Source organism: Zootoca vivipara, chromosome 8 (assembly GCF_965207765.1).
Source record: "Zootoca vivipara chromosome 8, rZooViv2.hap1.1, whole genome shotgun sequence".
Classification (NCBI taxonomy): Eukaryota; Metazoa; Chordata; class Lepidosauria; order Squamata; family Lacertidae; genus Zootoca; species Zootoca vivipara.
The window spans coordinates 43,903,073-43,925,185 of record NC_142591.1 but is presented as its reverse complement, the minus strand read 5'-3'; the positions used below and the strand labels follow the sequence as shown (position 1 = coordinate 43,925,185).

The 22,113-nt window shown below is 42.1% G+C and overlaps 1 protein-coding gene across 11 annotated transcripts in view; it reads left to right on the top strand.

Annotated features, from left to right (window-relative positions):
• The window catches only part of OSBPL1A (oxysterol binding protein like 1A), a 74,758-nt gene that overhangs the window by 28,845 nt on the left and 23,800 nt on the right, over nt 1-22,113 (top strand). For 9 of the 11 annotated variants that reach the window (XM_088676290.1, XM_035125126.3, XM_035125129.3 and 6 more), the window contains 4 exons: nt 176-257; nt 1,536-1,642; nt 13,819-13,981; nt 17,517-17,673. In XM_088676290.1, coding sequence (XP_088532416.1) covers nt 176-257; nt 1,536-1,642; nt 13,819-13,981; nt 17,517-17,673 — 509 coding nt within the window. Of the gene's footprint in view, nt 1-175; nt 258-1,535; nt 1,643-7,791; nt 8,524-13,818; nt 13,982-17,516; nt 17,674-22,113 lie in introns of those variants that run through there. The other 2 variants (XM_088676294.1, XM_088676295.1) reach the window with 2 other exon arrangements.

The window sequence follows — 22,113 nt, the reverse complement described above, 5'->3', positions numbered from 1 at the left end:
AAAGGTACCTTTAGATTAGACATCTGTGGTGGCATCTCTCATATGTCACCTAGTTTGGCGCAAAGTTTTATAATGATGCAGGTCATGTTTAACTGGAAAGAAACTCTTTAAGATTCGTTGTTGTGAAAGTGTGCAGTTTTTCATAGCATACCAAATATCTGTTTCCTCTCCACAGGTTGCACAGTCATGGCAACAAAGACTTGATAAAGAGATTTCGGGCTTCCTCACCGTGATTAGGTCATGTGACACTTCTCAAGGTGACTTGTTTTTGTTCATAATAAGGAACTCTCTTGTTGCTTTGAAACACTCTCCAAGCTGATCAACAAGAACACCCTTAACTAGTTTCTCAGTAAATATGGGACCACCCCTGTTCTGTCTGACCAGATGTCTCAATCAGGCCTTAGTATTGGGTGATCTCATACTCAGTGTAATTTTTGCTCTTTCGTGTCCTGATGTTTGCAAGTAATTTAACTCACACATTTTGATGCAGTTTAATGTGTATTTTTCAAAAGTTAACTCCCACTTTCTGTGTGTCCCTCAGTCTAGAGAATATGCACAGAGAGGGGGCAGGTTGGCTTAGATACAAGCAGCGACCATTTTGTGTGTGTTTGGTGGGTGTGTGAGCACTGGTGTGCAAGCCGTTTTTGGCCTCGAAAGGGGGCTGGGCAGAAGGGAGCAGACTTAGATGCACTTTGCCAATGAGCACAACGACCTGGAATGCAACCCCCTTGCAAACGGCGAGTTGCCTGTACTATGTGAAATTAGAGCATTTATTTTAAGAAAGTAAACCTGACAAGTATTGTAGTACTCATGTTTCATAAAACTCTGTGCATTTAAGCTGCAAAACCTTCCTCATCAAGGCAGTATCTAATGCATTTTTAGAAACGAGGAATTCACTGGGGACAGCAACCTTATCACTCTGGAGTCCTCTTGCCAGAACACCTGAACTTTCTGCAATGCTGTTAGAATAGCACTTTATCTTACAAAATTCTTATACAGGCCTACAGTGTTCAGATGTTTCTAACCTACATTGCTCTCAGACTGTCAAATTTTTTTGCAACATTTGTAAATGAAGAACAGGTTATAACCATTAAGGGAGGATTCAAGATTTTAGAAGTTGTGGTAGCTGACTCAGAAACACAAATTTGGGATTATGTAGTAATGTGCCATTCAATTGCTATGAAGGAAAGGTTATATTTTCCCCTTTTGGGCTTGTCTAATAGCAGTCATACTGTGGCAAAAGCACTGTCTTGGTTTGTCCTTCTGTCTTGTGATCATAAATTCATAGTAAATTGTACTTCCTCCTAGCTAAGACCTATGGGTTTTATTACAGCAGAAAGTAATTAAATGTTCTCTAATTAGACATTCCTTTTTTCAAGTCAAAGAGTATCCTATGTAAGAATGGCTGATGGATAAAGGTTCTGGGTCATGCTTCTGTGAGACTGTTTTAATAATAAACTTTGTAGCTAAAACAACAACAAAAGGTGGGATGGAATAAAATAGTAACACATATATTACCTGCCCTTCTTCTAAAGGAATGCCTACTTCGTTTCTCAAGAAAGCTGAAGGGGTTTCTGAAACATCAAGAGAAACTTGTGAAGCGCTGAGCAATTGTCTCAAACTCTTCACTAAGCAAGAAGGGGTAAGTATTTCTATATGTCAGTGTAAGCTTTTATAGATGAGTCAACTTCCTCAAATCCATGAAGAGTTACCTTTAGTTGGCAGGAATATGTATATGTGGGGGTGGGGAGGAGGTGGAATTGTAAGCACTGGGGTCAAATGCCAATGAAATGCAAAAAAGAAAACTCAAAAGACAACAGAATTAAAGCTTAAATGTATGCAAGATAAGCACAGTCACTATTCACAATGGCAGAACCGTAAGCCCGCAACTTATGCACATTTAACTTGTGCACATTTAACTTGGCAGTTTATTTATTTGCTTAAAATAAAAAGGGGTGGGAAGGGGGCAGGTTCTGGGAATACTGACATTGGCAATCCCATCCACCATTGAACCCAATGGGTTCATGCCAGAATGTAATCCCCACATTGTGTACTTTGTAATTGGAGATCACAATCAACCTACATTAGCTCTGTTAACATGTTGGGGAATAGGAAACCCTTGTCTGTATTTAATCCCAGAAAGAATATATTGAAGATTGATTCAGAAGTTTCATGATGGAAATTTCTTTTTAATGTTGCTTTGTTCAGGAGTGTGTGGGGGGGGGGGACTAACTTTCAGATCAGTAGTCTGGGAGACTGAAGTGTTCTCCCACTGATTTTTTAAAAATGTAAATATTTCTGTTAAATCTGTATTCATATAGACCTGCTTGTCTTATGTAGAATGCAGAAGGCATTGCTGGCAAGTAGGCGGCAACATATACTAAAGTGGAAGATGAACAGGTGAATGGATCCTAATGTTAGGTCCTGTAGTGCAATTACCAGAGGATATGGGGACAGAATTGACATTGGGTTAGACTGTGTTTATATCTGGATAGCTTTGTTCTCACTGCAGCTAGAATTCAGTTGTCAAAAATCCTGTCTATTTTAGACCAGAATTAAGGCTCTCTCAAGATGGTTCAAGTTCCACAAAGCCAGCCGTTTCAAAACCAATGCAGACATGACTCATTATTGGTAAAGATGCTGTTCAACGTCACAAATTGTACATACTTTCAACTTACCCTCCACGTACCCCCATTTTTCCTTAAGTATTTCCAGCCCAAATACAGATGAGGATGAAGTACTTGGGACCAGCAAATATGTTTCATGTTGTGCTGGTCCTTAATGTGTTGCTAGAGGCACCCTCCTTTGAGTTTGTGCCTGTTGTTGCTTATGTCTGAAACCAGCAGGATGGGTTTTTTTTTAGTACTGTACTTTTTACCATCCTTATGCTGGCTTGTCACTACAGCAGGGGTCGGCAAGGTTTACCGGCCATGGGCTGGATCACTCCCATGGAGATCGTCCATGGGCCAGTCTGGCGCAGTGCGACACCGGAAATCACGTCTGTGTGTGCCCAGACGCCGGAAATCATGCCTGCATAGAAGCGATTTTTGGTGTCTGGACATGCGCAGACGCGATTTCCGGAATCCGCGCGTGCGCAGACGTTATTTCTGGTGCCGCTCGGCAAGTCCCTGCACCGTGCTGAGCCGGTATAGCGCACTGCACGGGGGACTCACCGAGCGGGTGGCTTGGTTTGAGGGCAGCTCGTGGGCCGAAAAAATGGTCTTCGTGGGCCGCATCTAGCCCATGGGCCACACGTTGCTGACCCCCGCACTACAGTAAGACTGAATAACACGAGAAGTCAAAGTTTCTTATTCTGGATTTGAAACTCCAGCATGAATGAAAGAAAAGTATTCACTATCATATGACTTCAACAGTGGATACGTTGCAAAATGTTTGAGGATATTTCGGAACCTGGAATGCTTGTTGGGGATAAAACAGGTTGTATGATGGTGTGCAGCAACAGAACAGAAGTGAGATTTAACCCCTTAGGTTGAATCACATGACAAGGACTCAAATTACTAATGTGCTTACATAAATCCACCACTTATTATAAATTAATTAAGCTCATGGGAAGACAAATAAAGCTACAGTGTAGCCATTTGTTTTCAAGGTAAATTGTTTTCAAGGATAATTGGGTGCATTATAGCAGTGTTTCTCAACCTTTTTTTGGGCCACGGCACACTTGTTCCATGAAAAAAATCAGGAGGCACACCAACTCTGTGCCGCCCTATAGGTACGCGACGCCTTTTCTTCGGGAGGAGACCGTTGCCTATTGTTCTCGCCTTCCTGCCCCCCTCTTCCCACCATCACTGAAGTTGTGTGACAGACACCCTCGCTGCTTTGTGTGTGAACCTGGGCAACTGGCGTGTGTGTGGATGGATGTGAGTGTGCGCGCACACGAAGGGGAGGGGGCAGCTGGAGCGCAATGCGCGCTGCTGACGCCGGGCCGGCTTGGGCCCGCCGGGGAGCGAGCGGAGAGGGGAAAGAGGCCGCACCGGTGCTGATCAGCCTCGGCGCCCGCCTTCTTCTCGGCAGCCGCCGCTTCTTCTCCGAGCCCCGCGGCCTCCGGCCTCCGCAAGGCGATGAGCCTCGAAGCGCAGCCCCCTCCGCCACCACCACCACCGAGCTCCCGCCGCCTGAGGCAAGGGAGCGACAGCCGCAGACGAGGCTGAGGAAAGCCAGGCGAGAGAAGGGATGGGATCTCGGCCACTGCAACTGCTGCCTTGCCGGGGACGCTGAGAGGGGGAGCTGCGGGAGGAGGGGCTGCGGCGAGGCGGGCGGGCGGCTGGCCCCCGCCTGCCTGCCATTGATCGCCCCTTCCCGTCCGATCGCGGCCGCCCAGGTGGGCGGGCCGCCTCTGCCAGGATGATCACAAACACGCGCGGCTTCCTGTGGTCGGACCTGGAGACTCGGGCTCTGCTGGAGATCTGGGGGGAGGCGGACGTGCAGAGCGCCCTGGACGGCAACTTTCGCAACAGCCATGTGTACCGGGACGTGGCTTGCCGCCTGGCCAAGCTGCAAATCGCCCTTCTCCTCGCCGCACGTGGCGGCACACCAGCCAGCGTCTCGCGGCACAGTAGTGTGCCGCGGAACAGCAGTTGAGAAATGCTGCATTATAGAATGTTGAGCTGTGTTATACAGTATTTTAAACTTGCAAAAGCTCACCATTAATCTGTATGGAGATTATTAGAATAAAGTTATGGCTAAATTTAAAAAGTTTTTATGGTGGTAGATGTGAGTTCAGCTTTGTTTTTCCTTTAGCAAGTTGTATTGCAAATGAGGAAGCTTGAGCTGACCGTGACTCGCAGCACCAGTTACATGACAATGCAGCCCATACAGTGAAGCCATTGTAGGTTCTGCAAAAATAGTCTTGAATAGTGAAAATCTGAGCATATGTCTTCTGTTACAGTTGAGATAGGAAAAAGTGTTGGAAGAGGGAAGGATTTGGCAAATAAAGGCTAAAAATGCACCTGCGATTACTTAATGCATCTAAGTAATTAGTCATTTGGACTGTGTTCTTAAGTAATGTATATTACGGTACTTAAAGTGAATATTAAGATAGCTGTGTATGGGATTTTTGCCAGGAAGGTGAGGGATAAAACTGAAATGCAATGAAGTACTGGTTTAGAAACAGACGAAGCAGCACTCCAAAGCCAAGCATCCCAAACAAAAACTTTCCTCAATGAGGCTGATATTCAGGGGTTTACCACTCAATAGTCACAGCATATATTAAATTAATACTGAGCAGTATAAAAAAATTAAGGCGAAGGGCCATAGCTTAGTGGCAGAGCATCTGCTTTGTATGCAAAAGGTGCCAGGTTCAATTCCCAGTATCTCCAGATAGGGCTGGGAATTTTACCCGTTTGAAACCTGGGAGAGCTGCTACCTTCTCAGTGTAGAACATATAACAAAAACTTCCCTTTCTCTAGCAATTAAGGTGGAGTCAATTTTTGAAGAATGTGGGAGTGCAAGGTTGTTGTTTTTTTAAAAAGGAGTATTATTCTGTGTGGGATATGAGCAGTAAGCCTTGCAGAATGATGACATAAATCTGTAGAGAGGGTGAAGGCTGCATTTGCTGTTTGTTAGGCTTAAATGAATTGTTGTTGTCGTTTAGTCATGTCTGACTCTTTGTGACCCCATGGACCAGAGCACGCCAGGCACTCCTGTCTTGCACTGCCTCCCGCAGTTTGGTCAAACTCATGTTCGTAGCTTCGAGAACACTGTCCAACCATCTCAACCTCTGTCATCCCCTTCTCCTAGTGCCCTCCATCTTTCCCAAGATCAGGGTCTTTTCCAGGGAGTCTTCTCTTCTCATGAGGTGGCCAAAGTATTGGAGCCTCAGCTTCACGATCTGTCCTTCCTGCTTAAAAATATTTATTGCAGATCCCCAGAGTGATATTGGGATAGTTACCGGTATCTGGATCAGGACCGCAGCATGGGGAGAGGCAATCTTGCTCCAATGGAAACTTCTCCCTACCACCACTATGCAAAACTGCAGGACCACAGTAGGGTGCTAAAAGGATAAGCCCATTGACCCCACTCCAGAGAAGCGCCCCCCCCCATGTTGGCATTTCTGCAGTAAAAACCACACACTTAAAAGCAAACAACCTGATTAATGCCATAGTTCGGACCTTAGCATTGCAACACTAAATATACCGGTAGCTGTTGTGGTGAGGGTCAGAATAACAGCTGTATGGTGCTGGGTTATAAATTGTGTAGGGTCCCTTTGTACCTAACCCAGTTTCTGCCATTCATGCCCATTAACAAATGTACTGAAATCATATGGGAACCTATCCCTGATTGTTTTCTCTTTATTAAAATAGCTTCAGAGGACTTTTTTTTGGGGGGGGGAGAGTACGTCTAGTTTATGAAGTTTGTTGCTGAGTGCTCCATGTGACTCCGCTTGTGAAATAAATCTATTAATGTGTTGGTGATGGTTGTTTCTTTAAATAGCACCATTTTGTATTCTGTTTCGCAAAATGAATGGAAAATTAAAATTCTGAATGAAATGTGAGATGCTCATTTACATTTTTTCCTGAGAATGTGGTTCAGATTACAGGGATATTTAACATCCCGCTAGGTCACTCAGGCTGCAGTCTTAAACTCATTTAATAGGAGCCATTGAACAAAATGGGATTTATTTCCAAGTAAACACGTTTAAGATTGTGCCTAGAGAGGAGGGCTGCTAGGCTTCATAGCACAGTTTGTAGGCCAAGCCTACCGTAGGCTCATTTAGTTGTTCTTCAGTGGTATAGCCGTCACATAATGTCTTGTTGGGTGGCGATTCTGGGGTTAATCGTCATCATTTAGGCATTGTTTGATTCCCATTCCAACATAACCATCCAGAGGTCCTTTACTTGCTAGACTGTATGGGAAGTATCTATGCCAGTACAATGTATTTGGGGTGTGTGTGAGGGGGTAGCAGGAGTGTTTTGTGTGTGGTCTAATAATCCATGTGGGAATTATTAAAATGTTGTCTCACCTGTATGGAATTCTTTAAAAGTGTGTATGTTTTGTTTGTGTTTCTTTATTTCTTTTTGCTGCAGCAGCAGCCATACCACACAGAAAATATTGGAATTGTGGTTTCTACACTGCTTTCTGAAGACCTTATTTCTTTTCATTTTTTTCTTTTTAAAAACCTAAGCATATATGACTGTTTTTTTTGGGGGGGGGGTGAGCAGCTATGCTTACCAGTTTAATTGACAGGCAGGACTTAAAGTGGTCCAGCATTTTCTGGCCTTAAGGTAAAAGAATGAGAAGTTTCACTGTTGGATTTTTGCCTGTCAGGGAACTGTGAGGAATAGGAGTTCTGCAAAAATGGCTGACTTCAAGTTGGTATAACAAATACTGTAACTAAACATCTCCCCTCCACCCTGCTGCCTTTTGAATTGAGTGTTGTGGTTAAAGGTGGGGCAAGACACACTTTCTTGTCTGTCCTGTCTGTCCTGAACTTCAGAAGACTCAAACCTGTGCATATTTAGGCTTGCAGGAAGAAGTATGTCCCACTGCGTTCAAAGGGACTTAAAATTTCGAATAGACATGGTTAGGATTGCACTTTTAAATCCTCCTGAATTCAGAGGAGTTTAATCTCAGGTAAACGGGATTAGAACCGCAGTAGTATTATTCCTTGGCAAGCCCTCTTCTTGACAAAAGTTGCACTTAGGCTTCAACCGTAATGCGTGTCTTCGTGGAAGAGAGAGATTTTCGCAGCAACCAGGATGCCTCCGTGTGGCTTGCTGCACACATACTCCCCTTCCCACTCTTTAGGACCCAGCAGGAACTCGAGTCAGTACTGTACTTGGGTTAACGGGCTTGCAGCTCCAGCCAAGGCTTGGCTACCTTTCCCTTGCATCGGCCGGCTGCTTTTCGTCCTGAAGTGCGCGCGGCCGGGGCGGGCGGAGGAGCGGCTTTCGTTTCTCCTCCACCATCCCTCTCCGACTCCCGCGTCTGTCTTAGCCAACTCTAGGAGGCGCGGGGACCGCGTGGGGGCGCCCCAATTTGGCCCTCCAGAAGCCGACGAGCAGCGCTTCTGAGTCAAGGGCTTTCTCTTTTTTGCTTGCTGCTTGCAGCAGCCGGTGCAGGGAAAGCGCCGGCGCCCAAATTAAGCTGGTGCTGCGCCTGCTTGCTTGTATCGCCGCTGTTGTTGTTGTTGGGCAGGGACGTCTCTTGAAAGCCATCCCTGCTCGGGAGCTGCGAGCCTGCAAAGTGGCCCGCGGGTGGGGAGGGGGGAACACCCGCTTGGCTCTCGCGATAAGCCCTGCAGAGGCGTTGGTGCAGTTGCAATAGCGGCGCCGATTTGGAGAGCGGACTAGAAAAACGAGAAGGTGACTGTGGCGGCAGCAGCAGCAGCCGAGACCTTGCAGGGCTGCGCGCGAGGTCAACAATGTCCTGGTGACAGAGGCGGGAGGAGAGGACTCCGGCTGGGCAGCTTGCAGCACAAGACCAGACGACGTTTGCCAGCTGCTCCTAGGATTCACCGTGTGTGTGTGTCAAGGTGTGGAGCACAACACAAGAGCTGGAACGGTAGGTTTATCCAGGCATGCAGGTCTTGTGTGTGTGTTTTTCTTTGGCATTCCGTATCGGCGGGAAAATATTCCGGAGGAAGAGTTGGAAGGTGCGAGGACAGGAGGGACAGATCTGGGATTCTTACACCATGGGAAGGACATGCTGCCAGACTTTGCCGCTCTACTACGGTAGGCTCAAAATCTATTCCATCATCCCCTGACCCTGGTAGCTTGTGCTATAAAGCTGAAAAGTTTGTTGTTTCTGGTGCTTTGTTTTCGGATGCTGAAAGTTTAATGGCTTCCCTCTGACATTGGAATGCCTTCCTCTTCGCTGTGTCAATGAGCCTTTAAAAATGCCTATGTGTTAAAACATAAGTCAGTTCTCAGAACTGAGTTCAGGACATTTTTTTTAGTGGTGGGGGTTCCTTAAAAATAAATAAATTGAAGCTTAAGTAGAGGATGCAAGTTAAATGATAGTTTGTGGTATTACTTCACTGACACAGCATTGCTTTTATAGTTTCATAGAAGTTGGTATTGTTGTATTTCAGTCTTTGCAAACTCCAAAGAGATGTTCAATATTGACATTGAGGCGTTTTCAGCAATATCACTATAGTAGCACATAGATACAGGTAAGCTTCCTGTCAGGTGTGTGTTCAGTAGAACAAAGGATATGCTTTGGCTGTAAAATGCAGTACATGCAGATCTTAAAACAGATAATTTAATAATTTGAAGGTATGAAATGAGGACAGTGAAACTAAAACTGACTAATTTACTTGAAGTCTGTGACGCGAGTGAAATTCAGTAGTAACCTAACAAACGGCTATGCCCTTGGAAGTTAAGCCTTATTGGTTTTCAGGGTTCTTACAAATAAATGTATTTAAAATTGATGTTAAATTTTTCATAACTTAATTCTGTTTATTCCTTTGTGGGAAGCATCTTACTACTTAAAAGAGTGGTGCTTGGCTGGCTTTATTATTTGCTGCAGTGCTTCTACTTAATCCACACTTTTATGGAAACTATCGTGCCATCTGCAATGTACATTTAAAGTACTGTACTGTAGCATTGTACCACTTTAAACAGTCATGGCTTCCCCCAAAGAATTCTGGGAGGTGTAGTTTGTTAAGGGTTCAAATAGCTGTTAGGACATCCCTTAGACTAGAGCTACAGAGAGCTCCAGTTCTGAGTTCCCTGGGGATAGATAACCTACTCTGCACATTGTAGCTCTATGAGGGGAATAGGGGGGCTACCTACTGAATCATTTTTTTTTAAGGTTGGTCTTGTGGTATAGTTAAATAGAACCTCCAGGTTCTGAGGCAGTCTACCTTTTTGTATCCTCTTGCTGGTGGGCAAACAGCAGGTGAGGGATGTCACCTTTAGGCTAGTGGCAGGTTGCAAAATCAGGCTGTGGGAAAATGCTCGCTTGATTAAAATGGACCTTTATGTCTCTTCTTATGTTGTAGGGGACTGCTGTCTTGCACCCACTTTTCCATGTAGGAAACTCATGGTGAGTTTCCTACATGGGTATCGCTTCAGTGTAGGAAATTATGACATACACAGCATGGGTGAATGGCGGTGAAAAATAGTGCTGATGTGCAGTGGACCTTGTGGGAACTATGGGTTTTTGACCCGCCATTCACTGGGTACTACTAGATCTGAGTGGCAGCTAAACTAAACCCATTAACTCCTTCCCCTCCACTGTAACCAAACTTAAGAAGGCGTAGCTATATTTGTTCCCATTCATCCCTTGCTACCATCCCAACTACAATTTTTAATAGTAAGGTCCTTGTGGGCAGAGACAACTCATTCTCGCTTTCCGTTTTTCCCTCTCATATTTTATTTCTTTTTCTTATGAAACACTGGAAAACACAGTGTAATAAAGTTGTACTTGCTCCAAACTTTAAACATTACAACAATGCCGCCTACGATTATGTTAGTTAGCCCATCCCTCATTCTTCTAGAACGAAAGGCTGTTATTTATTGCCCACTTGAAGGTCCCATAAGAGACTTCAAGCACTTAATAAAGGGAAATCTCAAGTGCAACTGCAAATATCTAGCTTACCTCATCTGAACTGCAGACCATAAAAAAATATTTCAAAGGAAAACAGGGTGATGGATTAATTCCTAGAATGTTGATCTTTCCCAATTTATTGTGGCCCTTAGGGGATTTATTTCCAGCTCCAAATAGTATGAGTATTGTGTGTTGTGCAGATGTCTCTTCCTGACACTTGGCACACTCCCTGGAAAGATGTGGAAGTGTATAAGCCTTGCTTATGTGTTACAGGGCTGGCCTTATTCCAAATGGCACCCAGGGCGAGGAATATTTCAGTTCCCACCCATTTGCTCGGTTTTTGAAACTCTTTTTGTGCATTGTGTTAGCAGCCCTTTTCATGGTCTTGATGCACAAGTTGCACACTGTGTATGATTTGTTCTTGTTAGACAAGATGGTGCATTTGTGCATATGGATCCTATCGCAATCATGCCCACACTGCTCACTGAATGTGACTGTTGAAAGGCTTCCCACAAATAAAAACCATCTGTTAGTACAGCCCTGGCCATGCAGCGCAATGGCCCCAGCTTTGCAAGTGAATATGTAGTTTTCAGCCATTGAGTGGATCATTCAGTGAATAGCGTGGAGCCCAGGTGATTGTCTGCTCTGACTGGCAGCAGCTCTCCAGTCTTTCAAGTTAATGTGTTTTCTAATCCTGCTACTTGAGATCCTTTAACCGGATCTGTAAAAAGACCTGCTGCCAAGAGCATAATCACAGTCGTTACATCCAAATTCATGAGATCCAGAATGTTGCCTTTCCTGCCTCCTTCAGTCCAGATGGCGATAAGATAAAGTGCAGAATGCAAATTATAATGTAAGGCAGTGGAATTTGATCCAGTTTGTTACTTATTTGACATAGAAATTCGAACCAAGATTTTGTAACTCTTCCAGGGTACATGGTAATTCTGAATTAAATCTTGTTCTGAATATATAATATATTCCCTGGGTCAGTTCTTTTCCCTTACCATTTTTGACCAAAGTGTGCACTACAGGCAGGAAAAAATTATACTTTCTCTGCACAGTGAGTTGTGGACCCAAGCATATAACCATGTGGGAAAATAAGTGATATTTGGGGATCTAAAGTGCCACTTTTTTCAGTGCCAAATTAATAGGTTTTTGTCGATACTTGAAACAACTTGGTGATAGATCAAGGCCCTCTGTTTAAAGCTGGCAAAAAGCATACAAGTGCAGGGTTGTATTCCTCTCCTTACAGAAGGCCCTTCGCTCCAGAGGAGGTTTCCATTAACAAAGACGGAGGGGGAGATGTACTTTCCCCCTTTCTCTCTGACTTCACTTTCCTTCTTTACTCCTCCAAAATATGTTCCAGAGAATTAGGGAACCTCTTTGGAACAGCCATAGGAGGTGGTACTGGGAGCTGTCATTTGGTACAACCCATATTTTATGTGCAGGTTTAGGAGTTTAAAAAAGCCAAATTTTGTGAGACATATTGGTACTGGTGGTTCAAGTTACTTCAGCATAAACAATAATACTTTTAGCTCCCCTTAAAGACACAATGTTAAATAGAATATACTATAATTTTAAGGGTTAATTCATTTAAATGACTCTGTAATGACTATGAGCAGTCTTTCAGTCATGGAAGTTTATTTGGGTGGAGGACAATATTAAATTGGGCATTGCCTCCCTAGTTTCAGCCTCGTGTTCAAAGCTGTAGCTTCTTCCTTAACGTCTCATACTAAGTGTCATCAGTATTGCACATATATCTCTAGTTTACTGCTGTATATATGAAACATGTAAAGTACCGCATACAGAAATATAGGACTTCAAATAAATCAGACTTAGAACTGCTCAGATTTGGCCTGTATGATGGGCACAATCCTGCCATTCTGCCCATACAGCTGTTCTTACAATATATTAGGGACAGAAAGAGGGATATGGAGGGTGGCAACACTGAAACGGGCCTTTTCTGCGGTGGCACCTCATTTGTGGAATGGTCTCCTCAATGGTGCTTGCCTGCTGTTTTCATTACATATATTTAGGTGCCAGATGAAAGCCTTTCTCTTTAACCAAGCGTTTGGCTGATTAACATTCTGTGACCTTTTAAATGTGTCTGTGGAAGAGGGTGTTGTTGGTTTATTTTGCTTTGGTTTTACTATGTATTTTGTGTTTTCATTTTGTATTTTTATGTTGTGAACTGCTCTGTGATCTTCAGATGAAGGGTGATATACACATTTAATAAATGAATGAATGTACCGTCAGTTTTCCTTTAATTCCACAATAGACTTCGTACGGTGAGCCTGTCTTGTAGAACACCTAAGGAAAACACTGCTGCAAAGAATGGCCTGATTCATGAACATTCTAATTTGAATCTGCAGGGCCTTCTCTGTGGTGGTAGTCTGTTTATGGAACTCCCTCCCTCCTCTTGGAGGTGCATAGAGTGCCTTTGTTAGTGGAGTTTCACTGTTGTCTTTAACACCCATCTTTTCACCAAGGCCTTGGGGTAAATTAGGTTGGTGGGTGACTGACACCAGCTATCATTGACATACTGTGCTGCTGCAGAAAAACAGTGCTTTTATGGTATGGTTTTTCAAACTGGTTTTATCATTGTCGTAAAATTTATTTTTGTTTAATATGAATAATGCAAACCTCCTTGGAATCCTGATGAAAGGCAGTGTAGAAATATAGCATTGTAAATAAATCATTGTAAAGGAATTTGAAACAGAGCCACCACTATAGACCACAATGTGTTAGAAGACTGATAATGCCGGAAGGCTTTCTGAGGGATCCTAGGCCAATCATTTTTGAGTTTAAAAGTCAGTACCAATATGTTAAATAAAACCTGGAAACAAACTGCCTGTCAGTGGAGCTCAGTAATAATGACATAATATACTTACAGTTGCCAATAGCTAAGGAGCTGCATTCAGGACTAACTGAACTTCATAGAATCATAGACTTAGAAGAGTGTGTTGTGTTTTACCCTAAACTCATACTAGCAGTTCCATGAATTATACAAAAGTTGCATTAACTGATTAATAGGAAACTTACTTTGCCTTTCATAGTGCCTTCAGTTTTAGTTGCCCAGTTTTTGCTTAGACAAATTCTTTTTGTAAGCTTTCTTATTCTGTGACACATTAAAATGGTGAGACAAAACTTCATAGCAAGTGCAAAAGTTCCCTGGTCATCTTAATCCACTTCTCTGAGCTTTTTGACGTTGTTTAATTAGCATACTGGAGCCTATTCTTGAAATAGCTTTGAGTTTCACGTTCTTGGGAGAGATGAGATTTTATTCATACATGTTTCTACTTATAGGTGAGGAATCTGAAACTGGAGCATGAGCAAGAGAAAAACAAGATCTTATCTGAAGCTCTAGAAACACTAGCTACTGAACACCATGAATTAGAGCAGTCACTGGTCAAAGGGTCACCACCTCTGAGCATCTTTAGTGAGGAACAGTTCTATGATGCTGTTTCAGGTAAGTGTGTGACATAGAAACCTAAAATGTTAGGGTTTTTTTTTCTTTAAAAGACCAGGGTCAAGGGTGTGTATGTGTGTGTGTGTTTGTGTTTATGTATAAGCATATGGTATATACACACCTTGACTTCTCAGAGTAATGAGCAGAAGAAAAGGACTATCCTGTCACAAGTAGTTTACAGTATAAATTTTGACTCTGGCTAGGAAGAATATGTTGAAAGGGGCAAAAGTAGCAAGATTTGGGTGCGAGCAGCTGTAACTGGATCTGGAGTAATGAATTGTTTATTAGTAGTAGGTATGTAAACCTTGGTTTATATACAATAGAGCTCAATTCTTATAAGAGCCACGGTCACTCCTAGCCTGGCTGCTTTTTGCTATCTGTCTCTTGCCTTTCCACCTACAGACAAGGACAAGCTGATGAAAAACGATTTTAGATCATGATTCAAAAACTAAAATGTGGTTGGTGCAGGCTCAGAAGAAGTTACACTTTAAAAAAAACCATGTTCAGTGTCTTAAAGCAGATTAAAACATAATTCACACAATTTCTAGCTTGCCTGACCAAAATTCATTAGATTAAATTGAATTGCACAGTTGTGAGGAGAAATGCACTGTAATAAACTAGGTGTTCAAATAGGTTTCTGCTACTGAAACCATTCAGCTGGCTAGGATTTCAGGGTCATCTTAGAATGGACAAGTAGTTGTCTTGACCATGTATAATGTGTCCTCTGCAGCAAATAAGAACCAGAGCTCTTTGTTTGATTCCTATTTTTGGATAGTGACTGAAGGAAAAAGTGTGTTCTCTGAGAATGAGGGGTGCAATGTGGGTTGGAATCTGCATGCTGATCAATTGAGTGGAAGGCATAAATAAAACTGAACGCGGTTTCCCTTTTGTAAACTTTTTAAAGCTACCAAAGGATTTGAGAGAGGTTTTGTCACCAGCAAAACCTCTCACCAAGGTCAAGAAATGCTGGAGAGAATGCGTGGTTTGGCTAGCTTGCTTAAGAACCTTCTCTGTGTTACTTCTCTACAGGCAGTGAGAAAATGTCGTTAAGCTGGAGGCTATGGTCTGCGTAGTAGCCATTTGTCTTGTTGATTATTGTTTCCCAGCATTAAATTGTCTTGTGAAAATTATTTATCAAAGTCCTTTCACGGAACCTGAAAGACAACACAGCTGCTCCTAATGTGTGCATGCATACCATAAGTGTCTTCTGATATGTAGAAATATAACACCGATAAATTTAGTGACTGTCCCAGAAAATAAAATCTATCAGAACTTAAGGAAACCATTCTGGTGGAAGAACGGGGTTGTCTGGGATATAGGTTATTATTGTTATTTATACCCCGCCCATCTTGCTGGGTTGTTAGAATACATACAGATGTTAATATAAAAGTTTAAGCCAGGATTTGTGCACTTGTATCCTAATAGAACATCTAAAGCTCCTCTGGTAAAACTACATGTCTGATATACTTTGTGCCTCCCGGGGGGTGTGGGGGTGTGGACTCCATCTTAGTGCTGCTGTTTCGAGGGAATGTAATTTCTCATTTGTTTGGGAAGTTTGATACATGATCAAATTTGAATACTGCACCAAGTCGTTGATTACTGAAATGCTATTATTCAGGGATATTACAGTTGCTTGAACCAAAGAAAATAACTGGGTGGGAATAAGGACAGTTCCTTTGTATGAAAGGGATTGAAAATTCACAATAAAACAATCATCTTGGGCAGATAAAGCAAACCTTTAAAAACAACAACTTGGCTCCAAGAGAGAGGAGAAATGTAGGCTATTTGTTTTCACTTGAAACTGTGTAAGCTTTGTAAGCTGCAGTTTTAATTAATTAATTAATTAATTTAATTAATTGATATAAGACTCTACAATTGCTAGGTCACCTGGAACCATACATATCCCTTGTTTTAAGGACTTGCCTAAATTATACAAGTTTGCCTTGGTATGCTGTCCTTCTGTAAGTGGATAGGAATAGTCTGTTTACAATCTTATATCCGATAGCAAACTCTTTTTAAAAGTAAAGCTCCCTGTCAACTTGGGATGTCTGTCAGGAGATCAGGAATTATGCAACCCAAAGGTCTCTTGCATTACCTAAATGGTTTCCTGTGCACCATAATTAACCTGTAAAGCTTCACCTGTGCCTTACAGAACAGCTTGCTCAGCAGTTGCCTTAAAAAAAAGGTCTGCATGTTTGGTATAATAGGACTTACCTAGTAGACAGCTAGCTAGCTACCGGTAATATCAGCACTACATAAGTATTAAAATGTAATAAGATAACTTTCCTGTACATTTTGGTATCTAGACACTAGGAATAACTGACTGCAAAGGGAAGGTTATGAGCCAATTTCATGATCTGAAGAATCTGCTTCCACCCTGAGTTCCATGTCTCCAGTGTCTTGGACTGTTAATATCCATACATAAAAAACAGCCAGTATGTTCCAGCTTTTGAAATTTTGCATTGCCATCTATGCAAACATAGTTTTTGCTTTGATCAGATTTGTTTATAGCACAAGCTGTTGTTGGTGGGTTCTAAGCTCTTTAGATAGCACCTCCTTCTCCCTATGGCTGGTAAAAGTACAAATGTGCTTAAAATAGCAAATGTGAATCTGAGTGTGTGTGTGTGTGTGTGTGTGTGTGTGTGTGCGCACACACACACACAGTTGGTGAGATTTTGTACTCCACATTTAAAAATAGAGATCCACTGGCCCTGAATAGCATTACCTAGTTGGCTTTGCTACCCATTTGGATGAAAGAAGGTCATGGATATTGTAGTAATGTGTAGATGCAGCTGATAACTGAAATCCTGGGCATCTGCCAGATGGTTATTATTCAGAGAAATGCTGGTCCTTGTTGAGTGTATTTCAAAGGATTGTTATGTGTGTAACCAATGTGAATGCACGTTGTGCTCATTTACCATGTTTACCATGGTTGGTAAGAAAAAATGTTTTCCTTTCCTCATTGGGTTGGACTTGCTGGTGAATATATTTGCTTTAATGTGCCCACTGTGTTTTTATCCTTTATTGTTGGGGCATAATAGTTTGAAAAATCTTGATGTACATTTTTTTTTAAAAAAATTAACTCAGTAGAATACCTGCTGTTGAATTTAGCTAGTAGCACAGGAATTAAATGACACACCTAGAGGAAAAGGCTGGCTTCTCATATTAAAACTGTGAAACAAAGAGTTGTGTAGGAACTCGTATCTTAACCCTGATTCCAATAAGTATGGTTAAAGGATAGGCTAATATTGCACCTGTAGGTTTAGGAGTTGGTAAGATGTTTTGCTGGTACCCTGTACTTGTCTGTCCCTGCTCACATTCCCATCTTTGTATAATCCTTGGTGCTGAGCAATTTGCTCACCCATGTTCTTTCAGAGACTCAGTCTCTACTTGTACTAGGTTTTCACTGGACAAATGCTGTCATCAGTACACCATAGGCTACTTAAGTTTCATTGCGCTGTGTGAAGGAGGTGTCCATTAGCCTGCGAAAAGCTAGCCTGAAGTGTGTCTCCTTTGGCGTTCATCTGTCTTACAGATTCAGAATCCGAAAAATCATTGAGTGGATTTGAAACTGTGACAACTTACTCATTAGAAGACAGCGTGGATTCTAGTGACACTATAACGTCTGACATGTCTGGAGAAAAGACCTGTAAAACTGCAGAGACTCTGTCAAATGGCATCAAAAAACACAGGTAGGATTTTTGTCTAGAGAGGCTGCAACCTTTACTGCTGTGCTAGAAAAGAAAAACCCATATGTGGTATCTATAAAAGATACTTGGGGATACTTCTACCTTTCCCCTTGAACAGTGGTGGAACAGAAGTTCATTAATATGAGGTCATCTTTTTTGTTGTTAACTTTTTTTTTCAAAGTGAGGTACATTGATGTGAGTACACCATGTTGCAAATGAAATACATGAATTCTTAACAATGCATGTTTCTGACTCATTTAAATTTGTCTCACTGACATCAATACTGGTCTCTTGTTTCTTCATGTTTTTTTAATGTGGGTCTCTTACTGCTTTTTTAAAAAAAGTTTCCAGTTACCTGATCGCCTTTGCATTATCATTCATTCAATGCTAGTATCGGCCAGATATTTCAATATGTTTTTGCAAACAAAAAACATCAAAAGCAAGAGGTCATATTGAAGACAAATGTCACACATCTTCTGCTTCATCTGTTCTTAACTTTTTTACATGTACAGTAAAAGGAGGACAATAGAGCCCCTGTGACATGTAACAAATACTGCACCTTATTTCTCCGGTTTCAATGCAGAGAGAATTTAATATGTGCACATTTATTTTTTACTTCCACTGTTTCACTATCACTAGTTGCTTGGCATAAAGATGGTGACCTTATTTTATTCAAGAGTGAGAGAGTTCGGTTTAAATATGTTTCACTCTCCTATGTATCAACATTTGCATGCTTGCCTCTTGGCTCAATTTAATGCATTCTGATCACCGCAAAATGGCACCATGGCTTGTGTGCGGAATGAAACCTGTCATGTCTTCACCCACAATTGTTGTAGGACTGTATAAATATTTCAGGATTTCTAGGCACAATGAAATTTAAATGAATGAGCAGTCAAAATTCCACACACACCCCTCAGATTGACTCTGTTTAATAAATGATAACCAGAACTCTCCCCCCTTTATCTCCCATGTCCCTTCCTTCTCATGTTAGATAAGACAGTCCTGTTAATGCAGTTTGCACAGTGTTCATTCCGTGGGGAAGGAAGGATTAGGGTCCTTCATCAAATGATTTTTTGCTAGGAAGCAAAGATAAGCTCAAGGCAGCCCTAACTATAGGAAACAATCTGCCATTTGGCAGCTTTCCACAATGCTTGTTGTAAAACTCTTTTGCCAAAATGGTAAACAAGAGGTGACAAGAGCCGCCAAGCTCTTATTTGTTCCCCAGTCCCCTGACATTTCTCTTCTTTCCACTACAGGTGTCTCTCATTAGGCTTTTTGGTCACTACATCTCTATAATTTTGCCCCCATACCCTTATTCAGCAACAATTATGTATTTTGCTGTTTTTTATGGACTTTTTGGTAGCATTTTAAAAATGCAGCTGAAGCATATTCTTTAACTTTCCAGCTCACATCTCTTTGTGAACCATATTGCAATATCTGACCTGTCATCTGGCGCTATTTAGGGAATTGGGTATCTGCAAATACTGTATATTGATGCAGATTCTCAGAGCTCTGTGGGGAAAACCAATCTAAATTTTGCCTTGGAGCAAACTTCCTCAGGGGATGAAACTCTTCAGTTGTCTTGGGATTCTTGTACTGTTTTCTTCTCTTGTCATACCGTGACTACTGTTGTAACATACATTTATGTGGGCAATGTTTTACCATGGTTTGTCTGTGTTTTTTGTTTGCATTTATATCTAAATATATAGAGAGAGGGGAGGAAATGCATGTGTAATTTTAAATGTGGCTTTGATACAACACTAAGGTGAACATACTTTTATGGTAAAAATTGTAAATAAATATCTGTCATGATTCTAGAACCGCAGTGATGTTTGTATTACATACAGAAAAGACATTCTGCCAGAGTTTGGAATTGGACGTGTTTGGCATGCGGCAAGTGGTTTTTCTGCTAAGAACGTAGCAAACCAGTTAGTCTTGAGAACGAGTTGTCATTTCATCTGACATGTTCACTTCTGGGTTCTCATGCTTAGGCTTACATTATGTGCAGTTCTGAAACAAGGATAGGGGGAAATAACTAAACACATGCACAGTCCTAGTAGTGCCTTTTTGTCGTTGTGTGTGTCACTTGTTACTGTGCCATTTCATTTTTAAAACGGAGCAAGAAACTGGCTGCTCAGTTTTCCTCAGTGGAAGTTCATAACTCTTTTTGAAGGGTAGTAGATCGAAGGGGCAATTCTGACCGTGTTACTCTGTCATAATCACATTGACACTGGCATAATCCCAGTTAAGTCTTGGTGTCAGCAATGAGAAGGGGTAAGAAAAGTTGCTAATGACTCTAGGGTGCTGATTTCAAATAGCAAAAATATTTAAACTTCCATAATGATACCTTGTAACAATATTTTTAAAGCCCCAAATATACAAAGGCTAACTGGGGGCTTATCAGTGAGCCAGACATATAAATAATGTTCATTAGCCCAAGTATGGGCAGTGACCATTTTATGTGCATTGGATTGACACATGATCACACACACGCTCGTTTCTGCCAACCTGTAAGTGGTCCCAAAGTGGGGTGGGACGGGGTCAGGGCCGGCTTATGCAAACTCCACTTAACACACACAGGTCAGGAATGGAACCACCTGTATGTAAATGTAGAAACAACTCCTGTTCTACAAAAAAAGCATGTTAACTGATTTCCTCAGCTGCTTGTGTCTATGTGCAATAAGTGGCATGCTGAAGGAAGTGCTACTAATTGGCTGCAGCTCTCACTCCCAATGAGGTCTCGTACTTGGTTTTTTGTGATTGGAACAGGAAGGAGGGCCCCTTCTGGTTAAAGATTCTAGGCTTTGCTAGTACTACCAGGAGGTGACTTGCTGGCCTCTGCCAAAATAAAGGCCATATCTGCCTTAATTTCTGTGCTTTTAGGGCTATGTCTAGCAACACAAACTATACAATCAAGTAACTTGAGAGTTTCAGAATTGAGATGCTACTTGCCCCTCATCTTGGGACTTAAATGGATGCTGAAGTTCAGTCCATTTGTAGCACTTCAAATGCTGTTAGTTCCTTGAATGACACGAAGCTGGTTTATTGACTCTTGGTTGGATGGGGGGTAAGGGATTGTGAAGTGGGAAGAATGGGAGGGAAGGTGCTAAGGAACTATACATGGTTGGTCTTCATATAGTGCTCCAAACATTGCTGAAGATGAAATAGTTGTTGTACCAAGCCTTCCACCTACTCCAAAAGATTATCTTGGGTGGTCTGGGGTGCGAGGGGAAGAGATACAATAGTCCAAACAGTTTGGGGGAAGTCTGACCACAAGTTCAGTCTATGAAGATGTGTTTGGGGACCTCCATGGGTCACAAAGAGTCAGACACGACTAAACAACAATGATATGTAATGGGGTTTACCTTGTAGATGCTTAACTAGCTCCATATAGCCGCAACACAAAGTCATTCAAATTTAAACATTTAAGAATACTGTCCTGTAAAATTTAGCCTTGAATATGAGAAGTAACTAGAATAAGTGAAAAGAGAGCTAAAGCCAGCTTCATGTGCAAAGAATGTGTCTTGTTGCTTGTTTGTCTGTGTCCCTGGTGCTAAACTTAGGCATTTGCTATTGGTTGCTTGAGATAATTGGCATGCTCAAACTCCTGGAATTTTTCATTGTTGACAATACATAACTCATGTTGAAAGAGTGCATGATCTGAAGCAGAAAAGAATCTTTGCCATTTGATACAAACCATATGCAGCTTGTACTAAGCATGTTATTTAAGTCATAAAAGCCATTGGTATAGCATAGTGAAACTAGATGTAAACTGTAAATAGGGCTTTATTGAGACTCTAGTAGATCAGATTGGAATTTTCATTCAAAGTTCCTGACTCTTGGGCATGTTCTCTTCTGTACATTCTATCTATACATTAATAGTGAACTCATTCTCGGAGTACTGATCCTTATCTAGCCAAAATAGCACCATCCATGTGCAAGAAGGAAGTTTCAGCATGCCTGGGAGCAGACGGGAGGTGGGGGGAAGAAACCGCAAGGTTTGCAAAATGGTTTGGGGGGGGGAGCCCTAAGAGCAGAATGCCAAGAACTGCCCAGTGAGGGCTGAGAATGTCAGCGACCACAGAACTCTGGCTCACAGTTGAAGGAAGGGAAATGGAAAACCAGGATGGTGGTGAAATTTGCGTATCCTGGGAAATCCTGGGCATGTCTGGCTGGAACCCTGACCAGGAGCATTGCACACAACAACACTTTGTTGTAGGTCCTACATGAGTTCCGTAAAAATGAGATGGTGATGCTAGCGAAAAGTGCTTTCACATAGCATACCCTGCTGTCATCGCTAAAACAATACTGTAAGGTAGGTAACTATTGTACCCATATGGCAAGTGGAGGTTGAGAGTGTGGCTTGGCTAAAGCCATCTCTTAGGTTCCTGACTGAGGCAATCCCATTACCTGGGGACTCGTAGATAAGTCTTTTTTAGGTTA